The sequence below is a fragment of the Lissotriton helveticus genome, chromosome 3_1 (genome assembly GCF_964261635.1).
Source record: "Lissotriton helveticus chromosome 3_1, aLisHel1.1, whole genome shotgun sequence".
Lineage (NCBI taxonomy): Eukaryota > Metazoa > Chordata > Amphibia > Caudata > Salamandridae > Lissotriton > Lissotriton helveticus.
Window position 1 is genome coordinate 1,680,107,756 of NC_136061.1, and position 17,579 is coordinate 1,680,125,334.

General features: G+C 43.6%; 1 protein-coding gene across 1 annotated transcript in view; it reads left to right on the forward strand.

Moving 5' to 3' along the window:
* Positions 1-17,579, forward strand: part of LOC144824295 (speckle-type POZ protein-like A) — a 60,903-nt gene that overhangs the window by 18,847 nt on the left and 24,477 nt on the right. Inside the window, exons 4-6 of the mRNA XM_078683419.1 lie at positions 4,551-4,725; positions 4,809-4,864; positions 13,188-13,313. Of these exons, the coding sequence (XP_078539545.1) occupies positions 4,551-4,725; positions 4,809-4,864; positions 13,188-13,313 (357 nt within the window). The remainder of the gene's footprint in view (positions 1-4,550; positions 4,726-4,808; positions 4,865-13,187; positions 13,314-17,579) is intronic.

The following is a 17,579-nucleotide window of genomic DNA, read 5'->3' on the forward strand; positions in this document are numbered from 1 at the left end:
GTAAAAAGGAGGAAAGGAGGACCAGAGCCGCGTACTCGATTCCTACATCCCGTAGTCGCCGCACCAACACCATGCCCCCGCCATCCACCACTCTCCAAATCCCCTCAGAGACCACAATCAGGGCGGACTCAGTGGAGTGTCTTGGCCGAAAACCATGTTTAGTGGATCCAGTAGCCTGTTGCTCTCTAAGTATTAGGTCAGTGTCTTGTTGACAGATTTTTCAAGGACTTTAGCTACAAATGGTAGACCCGAGATCGGACGATATTTTTTTTAATTCAGTAGGCTCTAATGTGATCTTCTTCAAAATTGGCCTAATACATGCGGTCTTCCAGGACGTGGGGTAGATCCTTGATGCCAGGACTTCGTTGATCAGGGGGGCGAGAATCTCACTGATCCTCCCAGCGGCCAGGTGCATAATAGCGGGAGGGCAGGGGTCATTCGGAGATCCAGATTTAATCGACTTTAAAAGGTTTGTTACATCCTCAGCAAGAAGTTAACTTAGACTGCGCTGTCTCTACCGTGGAGGGAGATTGGTAGTTGGCTGCCTGAACGTTTAATGAATTGGCAAAACTGTCATATATCACTTGCACCTTGTTCTGAAAGAAGGCGGCCAGCTGGCTACAGAAAGCCTGATCAGGTTTAAACGAATTAGCCTGCTGCGGTTTAGCTATAAAGGTCACAGATTTAAAAAGTTCTTTGGCTGAGTTTCCTGCCTCTTGAATCATGGCTGTATAGTATAGTTTTTTAGCTTCCAGTAGGTCCCTACCTTTTACCTTGTTTCAAAGTCGGAAGGTCACCCTAGTTGTTTTAGGGCGAGAGCAGTTCTTTAGGGCCCTAGCCCTAGCCTAAAAAAAGACTACCTTGTGGTCTGTCCAGGGAAGTGACTCCACTCTTACAAATCTGATGTCAGGATTATTATTAGAAAAAACCTTGTCATGCTGTCTCCTCCTACCTTGGCTACGGAGGAGGGAGCCAGTTACGCAGTGGTGTTGCGTAGGGCAGCCGAGCCTCTCCACCTCGAACTCCCTACGGTGGCCTTCAGGAGTAACCTCCCAACAGAAGTGCTCCAGCCAGCAGCGACCTCTTCGGAGCTCATGCTGCCCTTTAATGAAGCACTGTCTGACGTTCTTTTGGGCACCTGGTCCAGGCCCAACAGAGGGGCTCCTGTGGACAGGAACGTGGCCCGATGCATCGCCTGGCTCTGGGCGACCACCTCTTTCTCGCCCAACACCCCACCCCTGAGATCTTGGTTGACCAAGCCTCTTCATCCCAGAGCGCATTCCCTTCCACACCTCCGGATAGGGAATCCAGGAAGCTGGAGCAGCTTGGCAACAAGCTGTTTTCCTCTGCCTGCTTAGGGCTGCGGTAGGTGAACACCACATGCCTCTTGGGCCGTTATTCCCACTGTCTGTGGGACACGGCTGCGTAGGTGCTGCCCAACTGCCCGGAGGAGGCCCAGGCAGTCTTTCCCAGGCTATTGCAGCCGTGAGAGACACAGCAAAGTTCACCATATGTTGTGGGCTAGACACCACTGACTCACTGGGTAGATTGATTTTCACGACGGTGGCGCTTAGGCGCCGCACCTGGTTGAGGACAACTGGCTTCTCAGGGGATGTCCAAAAAACTCTGATGGACATGCCCTTTGATGGCATTTGCCTTTTTGTAAATAAAGCAGACAGTGCGTGGAAGTGCTTTAACACCTTCTGGGCTACGGCCATGTCATTGGGCCTATCGGCCACTCTGCCTCCTCTGCCTTCTTCTTTTCGCTCCTTTCGTGGCCATGGAAGGGGTGCCCCACAGCGTTCGCAGAGCCACAGGCCACAGCAGCAACAACTTCAGCGTGGCTGTGGACGTGGGAACCGTTGAGGCGGTTCAGAGGGCCAGCAGGCGGTTCAGTCCACCTCCACTCCCTTCAGCATCCACTGTAAAGCCTTCCTAGCTCGACCTTTCAGGCCCATCAAACGCCAGTGGGCGGATAAATACGCCATCATCTCCCCCACTAGCGCAACATCACTTCGGACAAGTGGGTGCTGCTAATTGTCCAAAGGGGCTACTCCCTCCCTTTCGAGACAACCTCTCTGGACATGCTACCTCAGTACCACCACATGTCGGGGGATCACTTGGCATATCTCCAGCAGGAAGTTGCGGCCCTCTTCGGCAAGGGTGCCATCGAGCGCGTTCCGATGCCAGAAGTAGGTCGTGGTTGTTATTCCCACTACTTTCTGGTTCCAAAGAAGGACAAGGGCCTGCGTCCTATCTTAGACCTTCGGAACGTCAATCGCTTCCTCTGGAAGGAGAAGTTCAAGATGCTCACACTTGCTCAGGTCTTGTCTGTCCTAGAACCTCAAGACTGGATGGTAGCATTGGACTTGCAGGACGCCTATTTTCACATCCCCGTCCTGCCGGCCCACCAGCACTACCTGCGGTTCACGGTAGGCATGAGCACTTTTAGTTGACCGTGCTCCACTTTGGCCTTACCAGCGCCCCTCGGGTGTTCATGAAGGTGATTGCGGTGGTCGCAACTCATCTGCGCAGATCGGGCGATTCAGTCTTCCCCTATCTCTACGTCTGGTTGTTGAAGGCGGGTTCGCGCCAGGCAGTCGTCTCCAGACATTGGCTGACCTACTGCACTCGCTGGGTTTTCCATCAACTTGCCAAAGTCGCACCTGATTCCCTCGCAGGAGCTCCTCTTCTTCGGAGCGGTTCTGGACTCTGCGCAGTTTTGGGTTTATCCTCCTGATATGATTCCAATCTTTCAGCCTCTATTCCGGGATTCTATCAGGATGACCCTTCAGCTACTTGGCCTGATTGTCTTTCTGTATCCTGCGAGTGGATCATGCCAGATGGCATATGCGGGCTCTGCAGTGGGACCTAAAGTTCCAGTGGGCACAGCATCAGGGCAACCTGTCCGATCACGTCCAGATCTAGGAGGGCACTGCATGACAATTTCAGTGGTGGCTCACGAACCGCGATTGAGTCCATGGCAGATCCCTCTCCCTCTTCCAACTGGAGCACACAGTGGTGATGGACGCGTCCCTTCTGGGATGGGGCGGCCACATGGGAGAGGCAGAGATCAGAGGCCTCTGGTCTCTGGCGGAGTCCCAACTCCATATCAACCTTCTGGAGCTTTCAGCGATCCGACTTGTGCTGAAGGCATTCCTTCCCTCTGTCATGGGGAGAGTAGTGCAAGTGTTCACGGACAACACCACCGCCATGTAGTACTGCAACAAACAGCACGGGGTGGGTCGTGGACCCTATGTCAGGAGGCTCTGCGCCTCTGGACTTGGCTGGAACATCAGGGCACGTCTTTGGTGGTTCAACACCTGGCAGGTTCTCTAATCCATTTGGGTGAATGACCAGCTCTTTGTTGGCTACGTGGGTACGCGCGGAGATACCCCTTCGGGGCTGATTCAGGCGCGCTACAAGAATATAAATAAAGGTCGGGCTGTGCACAAGCGGACCATCTCTCGGTGGGTAGTTCTGTGCATAAAGGCTTGTTACTCCTTGGCTAAAAAAGAGCCTCCGGTGGGGCTGCGCACCCATTCTACCAGGGCGATGGCAGCCACTACTTCTTTGGGACGGCTAGTTCCCTTGCATGACATCTGTCAGGCAGCTATGTGGGCCTCGATGCACACCTTTACCAAGCATTACTGCCTGGACAGCCAAGTGTGGAGAGACTGCTTCTTTGGCCGTTCTGTTCTCCAAGACTTTCTGGTGTTATCTTGGTTCGCAGACCCACCACCGGGGTTGGTATTGCTGGGGTACCCATTCTAAGGTAAGCAATCTATAACTATGTGTTTCTTTCAGATGCACAAGTTACTTACCTTCGGTAACAATATATCTGTAAGAAACATTAGTAGCGATAGATTCCTTACCGCCCACCCTGCCCCCATCTTCTCCAAACTGATTTCTAGGGTTAAGATCTTCCCTTTTAGGGCCCTAGTTTCATGGCACCAGTGGTCAGTTTCTTGCATGGCTCTGCGTTCCTGGCGCGGAACGCCGTGTACAGAACAGATGTCAGCGCACGTGGGTGCGTCTATGTAGCTCCAGCTATGTCATCCCGGCGGCAACGACGCACGTGGAGCCGCACAACAACGCCTACCGACGCGCAGGGGTATTGGTGACAAAATCTTTCCGTATCCAGTTTGACGCCTGCGGATAATTCTAAGGTAAGGAATCTATCACTACTAATGTTTTCTTACAGATATATTGTTAACAAAGGTAAGTAACTTGTGCGTTTATATATATATCCTGGACAAAACAAATAGATACCTTACCTATTACATTACTGTGTAATGCTTCTGTATGTCACCATGGCTAGACCTGTTACTGAAGATACCATGTAGTGCACATAATATTCAGATTTTTTTACTTAATTTAATTGAAATGCATTGTCTTGTTATTTCTACTAATGTATAATATTGCAAATTGATCTATGAAGAATACATCTAATGGCCAGAAGTAACAATAATTGTCGCTTGTTCAGAAATACCTGTTCTATGCAATTTGTGCTGTTTAGACAACATTTTTTTGTCATTTTGTTCTGTCAGGTAAGGGTGATACTTGACTCTGTGAAGCTCTCAGGAAGGTCAAAGAACGCTTTCAACATTCCTGAATGTAAACTAGCAGACAATTTAGGAGATCTATTGGAAACATCAAGATTTTCAGACTGCACTTTATACGTAGGAGGACAAGAATTTAAGTCTCATAAATCCATTCTAGCAGGTACTCTCTGAAAATGTATTAACCAATATTTAAATTTCAGGTATACATTTTTGTAAGTTGTCTATTTTACTCTTTGGTTACAGCTCGGTCTCCAGTTTTTAATGCAATGTTTGAGCATGAAATGGAAGAAAGTAGAAAGGTAATTTTCAGTGTTAATATAATGTAATTTTAATTATTTTTTATAAGAGAGCATGTACGCCCAAAGTTTTCATTGCTCTAAAAGCAACACATATGAGTGAAATAGACGGGAGGACGAGAATGTACAAGCCCAAGACTAGCAAGGGAAAGTTTGTTTAAACAGCCAGGTCCTTGATGCTTTCCTAAAGGACCTTAAATCCGATAGAGAACAAAGATGAGCATAAGCGAGCTCTATTCTGCAGGAGCTGACTTGGAAAACCTGCAACTCCACACCTTATTTTTCAAAATTCCATCAAATTTGCTTAAGGTGATCGAAGAGTCTGTAAAGGATTGTATTTAGAGATTTATTTGGATATAAATTTGATCTAGACAGAAATCTTGAATTGTATACACTGTGTTACTGGCAGCTAGTGAAGCTTTTTCAGAAGAGATGTGTGAGCTTTCCGAGGGGGTTTTAAAACTAGCCTGGACACAGCAATTTGCAAGATCTGCAGTTTAGTTTGATCTCCTTTACGGAGGCCAAGGCAGATAGGATTGGCATAGTCTAAACGGGAGCCAATTACAGCTGACATAATGGTTTTGAGCGCATCTGATGAAAAATATTGCAGTAGTTTGCTGCCAGTCTGTAAGAGGAAGATACATTTTGAAACTCCAACATTTATGTGTGCCCTGAAAGACAGCTGGGGTCAATTAATTAATTTTGCAACTTGCTTGGCCTTAGGAAGAATCCCATTTCCTGATGTTAATTCTGTTGAGTCAAAAATGTAGGGTTCCTATTCATGACCACTGTTTCTGTTTTATCTGCATTCAGTTTCAGGTAGTTTTCGCTCATCCACCAACAGAAGGCAAGGTTTCTTGAAACATATCCTGGACACTTTGTAGTAAGATGTTATGATCACCAGTGCCAAGGACTTCTGATAAATCCGCCAGTACAAGGGCAGAAGTTAAGCCAGTGTCGATGTTTGCACTCTTTTTAGCAAGTATGGATAAAATTACAGTCTCGATGTTATGACTGGGACGAAACTCAGCTTGTAATGTCTTGTGAGAAATTGGGTTGTTGGTTGACTGGGGTGTGAGTCTAAGTCAATTGCAACCACAGTCCTTGTCAGGGCGAGGCACAACCCAACAGTAAATTATCCTGTGCTAAACCCTCTGGTATCTTGGCACAGAGCAGTGAGGCTTAACTTTAGAGGCAACGTGTAAAGTATTGTGCAACACTTCAAACAGTAGAACAGTGACACTTCAAACAGTAGAACAGTGAAAACACCACACAAACAATCCTACACCAAGTTAGACAGTACTTTCATTAGTAAATAAAACAAAACCAAGTCAACAAATATCCTATCCGTAGCACTGGAGATATGTACTTTTAAAGATGTTGGTGAAAATATCACCAAAAAGCACAAACCGCCAACCGTGGCAATCTAGTCGCAACAGCCCAGGAAAAATGTTATGTTATGTTATATAACTTTTATATAGCGTACGGCTACTCGGTAGGAGTGTCCCGACGCTTTCCACCATCAACTCATAATGAAATAACACAACACAGCTAAAAACAGACATCAGAAAAAAACAAAAAAAAAAAACAGTAGGCAGTAAAACAGACTAAGAATTAAAAAGCCAAGTCTTCAGGCCCTTCTTAAACTGGAGCAAGTTGGCAGTGCTACGGAGAGGAAGTGGAAGCAGATTCCAAAGCTGGGGGGCTCTGCAACTAAAAGACCGCCCTCCCGCGCGGGCCTTCCTCACCCGCGGGACCACAGCTTTAAAGAGGGATTCCGAACGGAGGGAACGAACTGGACGATAAAAAGTCAATCTCCGCTGCAGATATCCAGCTCCTGATCCATGCAGAGCTTTATGCATCAGGGTCAGGGATTTAAACTGGATCCGCTTCCTAATGGGGAGCCAGTGAAGCGTCTGAAGCAACCCAGAAGCTCGAGCTCGTCTCCCTAGGCCAAAGATCGCCCGGGCAGCAGATGTAAATGTTCAAGCCTACCACGATGGAGCATGAGTCAGCTACAGGGGCCCAGTGTAGCCCATTGAACAAAGAACCTTGAATCCTGATATGCCTAGCATTGCGTAGATCTCTGACGAAGATGCACAACCGAAGCGATGCATTGGTTCCAAGATGTGGCAAGGCTGCGATAATATCAGGTATCCTGTCGACAGGGCTTGTGATGCAAAGTCTAGCAAAGAGAATTTGAATTGCATATTGGGAAATGTGTTGGTATCTAAGAGCTGCGGTGCAGTCTGTCGTTATCCTCAAAGGTGCTGTTGACAAGGGATGCAGCCACCTGCACTGAAGATGTCGTGCAGTGGCAGTTATGGTAGGCTGTGATGGTGATGAAGGTCTTTGCATTTAGTTTAATCCACACTGCAACCGTGATGCGTCAGTTCTTCTTGGGTTTGTGCTTTGCAGCAGAGAAGATGGATAGGGTCCACTGGATCCATAGACATTGGCAGAGCACCTTTAAGCCCATTTCGTAGGTTCCAGGACTGGGGTGGCAACAATTGGCAGGGTAGACTCAAAGATGGCTCAGTCCAGGTGCAAGACTTTTGAAAGTCTGTTGTGTTCCCAAGGCTTTGGATTAGGAGGCCAGCCTACTGGGCCCTGAGTTCAAGAGATACTGATACAGTCCTTTTCACCCAGGCAAGAGGGCAGCAGGTCCTTACAGCTGGGCAGCAGTCCTTCCAAGTAGCAGTCCTTAAGAGCAGCAGTCCAACAGAGGGACAGTCCTTTCTGCAGTAGTGCAATCCTCCTTCCTGGAAGAGTAGCCACAGGTCCAGAGTTGTTCTGTAGTGGTTTCTGAGGTCCAGTACTTATACCCAGTTGTGCCTTTGAAGTGGGAAGAAGCTTCTAGAGGCATGCCTTTGAAGTTCACATATGTCCTGCCTTCCTGGCCTTGACTTCAATCTACAAACGGGACTATGCAGCCCTTTGTGTGGAGAAAATTACACAGCATATTCAGGTGTAAGTAGGGCTGGGCCCTGCTTCTATTTCCCATCCTGCCAGTAATTGCTCAACCAGCCACACTCCCCATTGTGTGTGGCGGTCTAGGAGGACTATACAAAGCCCAACTGTCACCCACACCCAGTCATGTGACTCAGAGATGGCAACAGGCAGCAAATGGCTAGCGCAAGAAAATGAAAACTTTCTGAAAGACACACAGATGATGGTCAGAATGCAGAGCAAATCAAACATTCTCCCCCAGTCAAGTGATCTGGGTTAAATCCATCGTTCTTTTGCTCACCATGCCACCCCAGTTTGGACCCAGCCACGTGCAAATCAGTCTTGACCCTGTGCCTCATGGGAGTAGTCCAGCCCGAACTTACAAGCCGGAACAAAGCATCGTGGGACTGATTTCAGGGCATGTCTGATCATACCCGGCGCACTTAGAGCGAGAAAGCAAAATACTCTATCCAATGAGCAGGGAGATCAGGTGAAATAAAAATAAAAGAAACATTTATGCTTTTGCTTATTTATACACCATGTTGGCTGAAAATCACACTTGCAATATAAACTATTCAGTCTGCTAGAAATATTTGTGTTTATCATTCAATTTTCAAGAGAAAGTCTCATATTTTCAGTTTCAACAAATGTTGTTAGCATTCCTTCCTGAAGGACATCTTGAAAATTATCATCACTGTAGACCAGAAACATTATTACTTCTACAGTTAAAGCCCATTCACATCGATCCTGCTATAATTTCTAAAGTGGGCCCTCTTTTGCAACCAGTGGATCGAGATGCGCTGTTGCACCAGCATAAGACATAACACAGCAGTTCTCTTTTAGCTGTAGGGGGCAATCCAGGTACTCAACGTTGAGTTAATCCTAAAATAGGTTTCCTGAAACTATCTGTACACTGTTAACCACCTCATTTCACAATTTAGCAAGTGTTGCAACTGCACACCTTATTCAATAAATCGGCTTTAAAGTGTTGTATATCGGACAAACATTTGATTTTGTTTAAGGTCACAGGTATAAAATACACTGTGTAGATACTTCCACTGAATACATTTGATGTGGACAGTACTAGAACTTACTTTCATATAGTCTAATATGTATTTCAGTTTTGTGTGAACTAAAGGGCATTAAATATCATCCTTAATCTTTGTTTGTACCTGATGTCTGTAATTTTCTAGTTTATCTATGGATGATGTTCCTACCCTCATTCAATGCCTGTGCTATTGATATTGTTTCCAATTCTGAGAGGTTTTCTGGAAATATCTCCCAAAGGAGTTCTAAATTTGCTTGTCAGGGTGGCACACAATATGATTTGCTCTGTTGGTACACCAAATATTTCTTTTGCTTCCTCACTTCTTTCTCAGTAAACAACTAACATCAATCCATCCTGGCAGTTCAGTTGGTCTGCTCTATCACTCTGCCCAAGATAGCTCCATGTTGACACGCTGCCATAGAATTGAATCTTTCTGATTATTTTATTGGTGACTCATTTCTATATTTCTAATATATCCATAATCAAATGTGAGAGCCTCAAAGTAATTTCCTACTTGAACAGTGAAAAGTTGGCCATATTCTGTTATTTTAGGCCAACCATCCAACACCTTTTTGTATGGTTAGTGTTTTCATTTAGCCCATGTAACAGGAGCTGCATCTGTGCAACCAAATGATGGGTTTTTATGCCGGGCAGGACCACATCTCCTTTGTTATCTTGTAACTTGAGAGTTTTGCATACTCTGTGTCTCTTCTTGTATTTCAGAGGTTACCAATCAGTCCCTTTTTTGAATAATGACTTTGGCATTCAGCAAAAGGTTTCTTGAAAAATATAATCAGAAAGCAGTAAGTTATCACAGCTGTATACACTCACTGTGTTGGTCCCTAGTGATTACTAAGGCCTACACCCCTGCTATAAGAGCCATAAAACATACACTCCAAGTGCCTTTCATATGTTTAAAGACAGGCCGTACGCACCTCCAAAATTTAGCTGGCTAGCATCAAGATCTTTCTCACTGGACTGAGGGTCCTAGATACAGAGGTCTCCAGAATCTGCAATATATGACACCTTCGACCTCCTGGCAGACACTGGTGATGCTGTAAAGCATATAAAGGAGATACCTAAGAGCCTCAACCTAATCTTTCACGTTCACCACATTCACCAAAAAACCCTGTGATTAAGAAATGGCAGATCAAAAGGACAAATAGAGTGACCCCGTAGAAACTAAGGAACAAAAGGTAGTAAAACAAAAAACCTCCAGTTCTCTAACTCGCCAATTAAGAACGTATCCTATTCGGTGACCATTATCAATCTGATTTTAGAGAAATTGCACTCACTGCATTACCTAGCAAGGTTGACAAAGACAAACACCGATCTCTTGCAAGTAGAAATTCAAGGCCTCAAGAAAGAACACGTCATCCAGAATGTATGAAGCTGAATCTATAATAAGTAAAGTTGAGGGCCAGACACCTTCATAAAGAAAAGTCAAGACTTCACGCCAAAAAATCGTGACCCTAGAAAAGGCGATCCCAGATCTCAAGGACAGACATTAGAGAGGAAACCTTAGACTCTTTGGCCTGTTGGAATCGCAGAGAAAGAATCTGGCTCATGTTTATCCTTTTTAGTAACTCAGATACCACAAATCTTAAATATTGATTTCAAGAAAGACTTTGAAATGGAGAAGGCACAAAGAGCTCCAACCAGAATGGTAGATCACTCAAAATCACCTAGGCAGATGATTTTCAGACCATTGCGCTATCCCCACTCAGAAAAGATCTTAGACCAAAGTGAGGAAGTTGAAATCCAATGTTTGACAGGTTCACAAGATTGGGACGTCACAAGACTATGCCAAAGAAACTGACTCGCAGAAAGAGATTCAGCACCGTAAGGAACAAGATGAAAGCCTTGAATGTATAGTCTTTTCTTTTGTATGTCTGTTGAAATTGAGGATTATGGTCAATGGGAAAACACCTTTCTTTGACTAATTTACCGCCCTTGAGGCCTTCCTGGACAAACTGTCCCAAACTGAAGTGGACTTCTAATGGTCTTGTATTGTATACCTTGCATGCTTCTATCTTTTGCAGTCTATACAACAAATCTGTCCTATTTTCATCGGCACCGACTCCCCATTGTACACCAAGGCTACCAAGCCCTCACACACCAAATGCAACATAACGCCCCTCAAATACCATGGCTCAATGGGTGGTGCCCATCACTAACATTACCTTACTTGACACATTTCTTAATGCTACCTTCTCTCAACCTGTGCCTGTCATCCAATCCTACTGACAGGTCACCTTAATCTGATTTACACCACAGCTATTTTGGCTTCTAGTCCATGGAATGTCCACTTTCTAATCACATACTCAATCAATAACAGTACTAACAGTTCTATTGGTATATCGGACATCCCTGGGACTTAAAATGATTTCAGTTTTTAGGGGGACCCAAAGACATTTCGACCTTTGGCCTTGTGGATATAAAGGAGCACAGCTTTTATTGTTAAGTGCAACCAGGTTCAAATACCTACTTCAACCTACACTGTGCACATAGAGTCCGAATACTTCTGAATACGGAATTGTTAGTCTTACATGCTCCATGCAAAGCAAGCACATTGATATATAGATAAAGTGCTAAGGGAGAGATGGGTAGGCTTTATCATACAGACATATAAATGCACTGATACTTATTGCGGTAGGTGGAGTTAATGATGTGCAATAAAGTCTTCATTCGCCCCACCTACATTATTATTGGATTGCTCTTATTTAGCTAATTATCACCATCTATCATTAGAATGATGTAACAATGCTGAGAATGCTGTTATTGTTATACTTATTTCTACGCCTATAGCTGCCTTCTTTCAAGTCAATAATTTTTGAAGAAGTCTTATTTCATGTACACTTATGGAATGCTCTCCTCTCACTGAAGAATTGTTGGTTTTAGCTGTATGGGATTTGGGCCCTTGTGGCCTCCACCTCCCCATCACAACCCAAAATAGGTTGGGTGGGCTGTGGGTGTTTTGTTCAGCTTTTTCCCTCTACTCCTTCCTATCTCCCTATCTACCCCTCACTTGGGTACTGAATACCTTTCCCCCATACTTTCTTCCCGAAATGAGATGCTCTAGCTGAAACAATCCTGTTCATATCACCTTTACTAACAGTATACAACCTGTCCTTACGGATTTCACCATAATCCCCCATAACAAACTGGGATATGTCTCACATATTCAAAAACTATTCTCCATACCTATACATACAGGGCCCGATTCACAGAACTAACTTAAGACAAAATCCTAAACTTACTACTCATGGTATTCACATGGTGTCCATCGTTTGACCAGGCACTACTGTATCAACTTGGGTCCCCTAGAAATGTCACTTTACCTGCTCAGTCTTGCTAGTCTTCTTGTACCTTAGACCCAAGTTGCTTTCCTTGTCTGCTACTCAGTTCCTTACATTATTGCATTATTGAAGGAGCATTGCTTTGGTATGGAGTCACAAGGTGATGAATCTGCGGTTAAAAGTATCCATCAAAAACAAGTTACTCACTTTTGGTAACACTTTCTAGTAGATAGTCCAAATGCAGATAGCTCACTGCCTGCCCTCCTCTCTGTTCTGTGGAGTGGACATTTGGGGCGTAAATAGGTTCTGGGTTAGATCACACGTTCTATCACTAGCTGTAATTTGTCAGTCTTGCTCGGTGTCTGACTGCGCAAAAAATGTCATCGCATAAACTGATGTCAAAGTGCAGGCATGGCGTCTTTATGCACCTCTGTGTCATCATGTGTGGATGCAGGATGAACTAATGACATAGGCTGGTGGCCAAAGGTGCCTCCTGCCAACACTTTTGGAGAATGTTTTGAATCCAATCTGGTGCCACAGGGGTTCCCAAAATGAAGATTTCTGCAGTTAGGTAGAGTATCCACCTGAAACGTAAATAACTTGTCCCTTGTATTGTTAGTGCATTGATCAATTTCAAAGTTTTTTGTCAAGGTCACAAGCACTCCTTACTTGGACACCATACCATCCACTGTCACTTCTGGCAACAACATATTTACCATACCCGTATCCTTTTCATCTCCATCCTACATTCATTCTTTACACTAATTATTTTCTCCTTCTAGAGCTCCACTATTATGATACAAAGTTGACAATTACATTAACTCCTTGGTACATTTATGAGAAACATGAATTTGGATTAATATTTGAAAGGCAACAGTTGATTGTTAAAAAACACAGATTCATCTGCAAATACTTCTTTACAAGTAGATATATTTTAAATCCACATGTTTATGTATTACTTATAAATATCGTACATATGTATGTATATATATATATAGTGTTCATAATGTGACTTTGATGGTTGTTTTAGAACAGAGTACATATAAAAGATGTCGATCCAGTTGTGTTTAGAGAATTGATGGGATTCATTTACACTGGAAAATCGCCTCCAAATCTTAAACAAATCGCAGACAACTTGTTAGCTGCAGCAGACAAGGTAATTATGGAAAAAATGAAACTTTTCTATTAATACGTTCATCTTTTTTGGATTTTAACTTGCCTTCAATTTTTGATGAGTAAAGTCCTGGACGGCAACCTGGTAATCCTGGGTGACTTGAGTAAATAAGTAGAATCAGATAACAGTGGTTCCCTTGGCAGAAGTAAAAATATATGTGCTGATTTAAAAAATAATTAATCGCTGTTGCAACAATAGTATTCACATATACAGATATGCAAGTAGGTACGCCATAGAACGAAGCAGTGATGGTGCTTGTGACAATAGTGCCTATAGTGACAAAAAGAATGTTGTTGATTATAATAAAGAGAAACCATGTTGACTGAATAGTGGTTACATTTGCAAAACACATACTCTTTCAAATTCAGGCTTGCTGATTGAGCATTAGGCTGATACAGTCAATTAGGCTGCTGTCTTCAAAGACTTGGGGTGATCCGTCAAGAGGGTGCCAAGAAAAAGGGTGGGTCCCAAAACATTTTTTTCCCCATGTTAATTTAAAGAGGACCTTTAGACACTGCTACAGCCCGAACTGCTGAACGTAATTACATTGGATTTGGCATGAACGTAGATGTTGGTTCAGGGAAGTGTCTTTTTGTGATTTGGTGTAAATCTGTTCAGTAGTTCCGGAGTTATATAAAGACATTTCCAGTTTTATATCTAGAACGCAGAGGATCCGTGACCCCTCCTGATCTCGTGCTGAGATCTGATTGAGTGCCAACACTTCAAACCAGTAAGTTGTGGCAGCCATCTTGTGACACTGTTGGACCGAGTCACAAAAATAAAAAAGAAAAGTAAGAAAGGGTCGGACCCCCTAGGCCTCTTGTTGGTGGTCCCACAAGGACCCGGCAGGGCCGTAAAAGCATTATGTTTTGTAAATGTAAGGCAGGAGTCACATTGGATCCCTGAATCCTGCAGAAGAAAAAAAACTAAGCACGGGATCCTGCCTTTGTTTCTAATCGGCCCTGGGGTGGGCCAGGGTCTGGGGGCATTTTTATAAAGAGGGTTGAAATCTTAAGGACTTAGAAAAACTATCTAAAACAAGTAAAAAAGCCAGTAGCAAATGCTCCAACATAACACACAAAGAATGGGAGGTGTTAAAATCCTTGAAAAATGATCAAAGTATCTAAATAAAACACTCTGATAAAAGGGGAAACATTGTGGTCTTCAAAAGGGAGACCTATGTACAAGAGGCATTATGTCAACTCACAGACATTGATTGTTATTCAATAATTAAAAAATCTGAGTATGTACAATGTACCATTGATTACCAAACACTTTAGGAAGGATGGAAAAATGAAGGTATGCTGAATATGGAGGAATTTTTATTTCTGCAATGTGAGGCACCTACCATACCGACTTTCTATCACCTCCCTAAGGTCCATAAGAATGCCAAAAGTCCTCCAGGGAGACCAATTGTGTCCTCTATTGGCAGCCTATTGAGAACACTTCAAGATTCATTGATTAATTTCTAGCTCCTATCGTGAAAGATTTAGCCTCGTATGTGAGAGATAAGCAGGACTTCCTCCGACTTATGGACAATATAGTGTGGGAACCAGACATGCTTCTTATCACACTTGATGTTACCAACCTCTATACGTGTACCGAGGCACAAAATGGCTGCCAAAACTTCCTAGTTTCGAATGTTGACAACCACTTCACAGCCAATCAGCATTCTGTGCATGATCTGGACGGTGCGCTTATAATCCGCGAAATATTTCATTGTAATTTTCTCAGGAACTACTGAACAGATTTACACCATATAAGCAAAAGGCACGAGTCTGAACCAAGTACTACAACGTTGCCAAATTTGGTGTAATTCCGGTCAGGCAATTCTGGCTGTAGCCGCGATGAACGGTACCTATGGAAAATTGCATGGGGAAAAAACGTTTCGGGACCTCCCTTTTTTTCTCAGCCCCCACTTCACGAATGACACCAAGACTTTAAGGATAGGAGCAGAATGGAGCGCCCCACCAGTTTTGAGAATTTCGCGAAGATTTGTCAATCGGCGCCAAAGTTATTCCAAAATAGAATGTTGCGGATTTCCTATGGAAAATAGGTCCTAACTATAACTACCTACTGGCAACCGCCAGTAGGTAATATATATATATATATATATATATATATATATGTTTTTGCTTGTTTCTATGAACATGGTCAGTCGGGACCCATTGAGGAGCTTTGGGGCGAAAAAGCGGTGAGGGGTTATTAACCTCCTTCTGGACAGTACGTATTGCCGCTACTGTCCCCGCGGGATGTATCCTTGAAGCTCCGAGATTGGAACGGTTTGGGGACTGGAGGAGGCGGTTTGCACCAACGAATCAAGCAAGCAGTTGTAAAATCACTTCCAGATTGCCCTGCCATCACCACAAGAACTTTCTTTTTAGCTCCCCCCGCAAAAACCTTACCGGACCTGACACCGTGCATTCTGGGTGTTGTGGTCTATGCACACCAAGTGGTTATCAACATCAGGTGAGATTACAACATCAGTGGGTGGAGCGAGCCCTCAGCCAATAAGAGGGCGACTAGATGGACACTCGCAATGCTGGAAGTTGCACAATTGCTTGGGCGCTGACGAGGCTTACCTATAGCCGAAATGCATCCGCCCTTTTGGAAAATAAAAGCTGCTTCCTGATTTCCCCGTTGTGGCTTCTGCTTCTTGAAAAGGAGGTTTTCGTGGTATATATATATATATATATATATATATATATATATATATATATATATATATATATATATATATATATATATATTATGTTTTAACAAAGTATCCCCCTGCGAGGTCAAACTTGAGGAAACAGGCGAACTCTTCACATTGAAGCAGCTTTCTTTATTTCATATAACCGGACATCACAGAGCATGTTAAATTAATAGCCCAATGAGTTTCAGAGCTACTGCTCCTTGTTCACGGGCTCACTGCAAGGTCAGCAGGCTGGAAATGAAGTGGAAACCGAGTCTCTTCTTACTTTTAAACAACCTCAGGTAGGTCACTCCCTCTGGTGGGCAAATTAGTGTTAACAGACTTCAGGGACTCGTAGTTTCACCACTTCAATAATGATATCCTCTGGTGGATTCCGCCGCTTGAACATTCTTTAATTTGCATAATTTTTGCTCTCTGGTGAGCCACAAGTCCTGGAATCCGGTTTACTTTGTGAATCCTGTTTACAACTGGCAAGGCGCTTTCAGACAGTCTGTGCACCGCATTCTTTTCAGTGGTAGTGCAGTCTCCTCGGCCGGGACTGGCCGATACAAATGTTTTAACAAAGTATCCCCTTGCGAGGCTTGATGGCTTGATCTACTGTCATTAGAGCTTTTGGTCATCTTATGAATTTTGTGAATTTTCATCAATTTAAGTTTTCGTTCATAAAGAAACAGATCAATTCGGGTAGTGACAAAGTTCACTTTGTCCGTTGGGCAGAATGATAAACCTAACTTTAAAAGAGATTCTTCCTCATTGGATATTAGTCGTGAGGATAAATTGATGACTGATTTACTGTTGCACAATGTGTCAGATTCTCCTTGAAGCAGTCATATGGTTATTTTCTGAGAAATGTTGAGCAATATTCAGATTTGAGGGTACATCACCTATGATTAGTTTCAATAATAATTCCTTTGGGAGTAACAATGTTGAATTGCATGATTAACCAGGGTACATTACCCATGACTTCTGATGAAATTTGAAGCGATGCAACTGCATTATGATCTTGTATAATTATCATGTCGGCTATTTAAATATGACTGTATACATTGTGGTCAGGTGATTTTGCATGAATATGCATTGCAATGGTGTGGATTGTATTAATGCTTACTTATATGAATGTAAATGTTGAGCAATATTTGAATTGAGGGTACATTACCCATGATTAGCTCTAATATTCAATACTTTTGGGAATAATAACGTAGAATTTCATCATTAACCAGAGTACATTACCCATAACTTCAGATGAAATTTGAAGCAATGCGCTTGCTGTATGATCCTGTATAATTATCATGTCAGTTATTTAAACATGATTGTGCAATCGTGGTCAGGTGACTCTGCATGCATATGCATCTCAATGGTGTGGATTATATTGATCCTATCTTACATGAATTGAGATGAGTTAATGCTGCCCTGTAATTTCGTATTGTGCGTTATTGTAACACCCTCCTAGATTTGAGAGTCGCAACGCCAACGGACGGTTAGAACAACGGTTCTGTGAATGATGGGTACCGGTGTGAGTCTCTGTATAATTGAAACATTTACAAGACTGT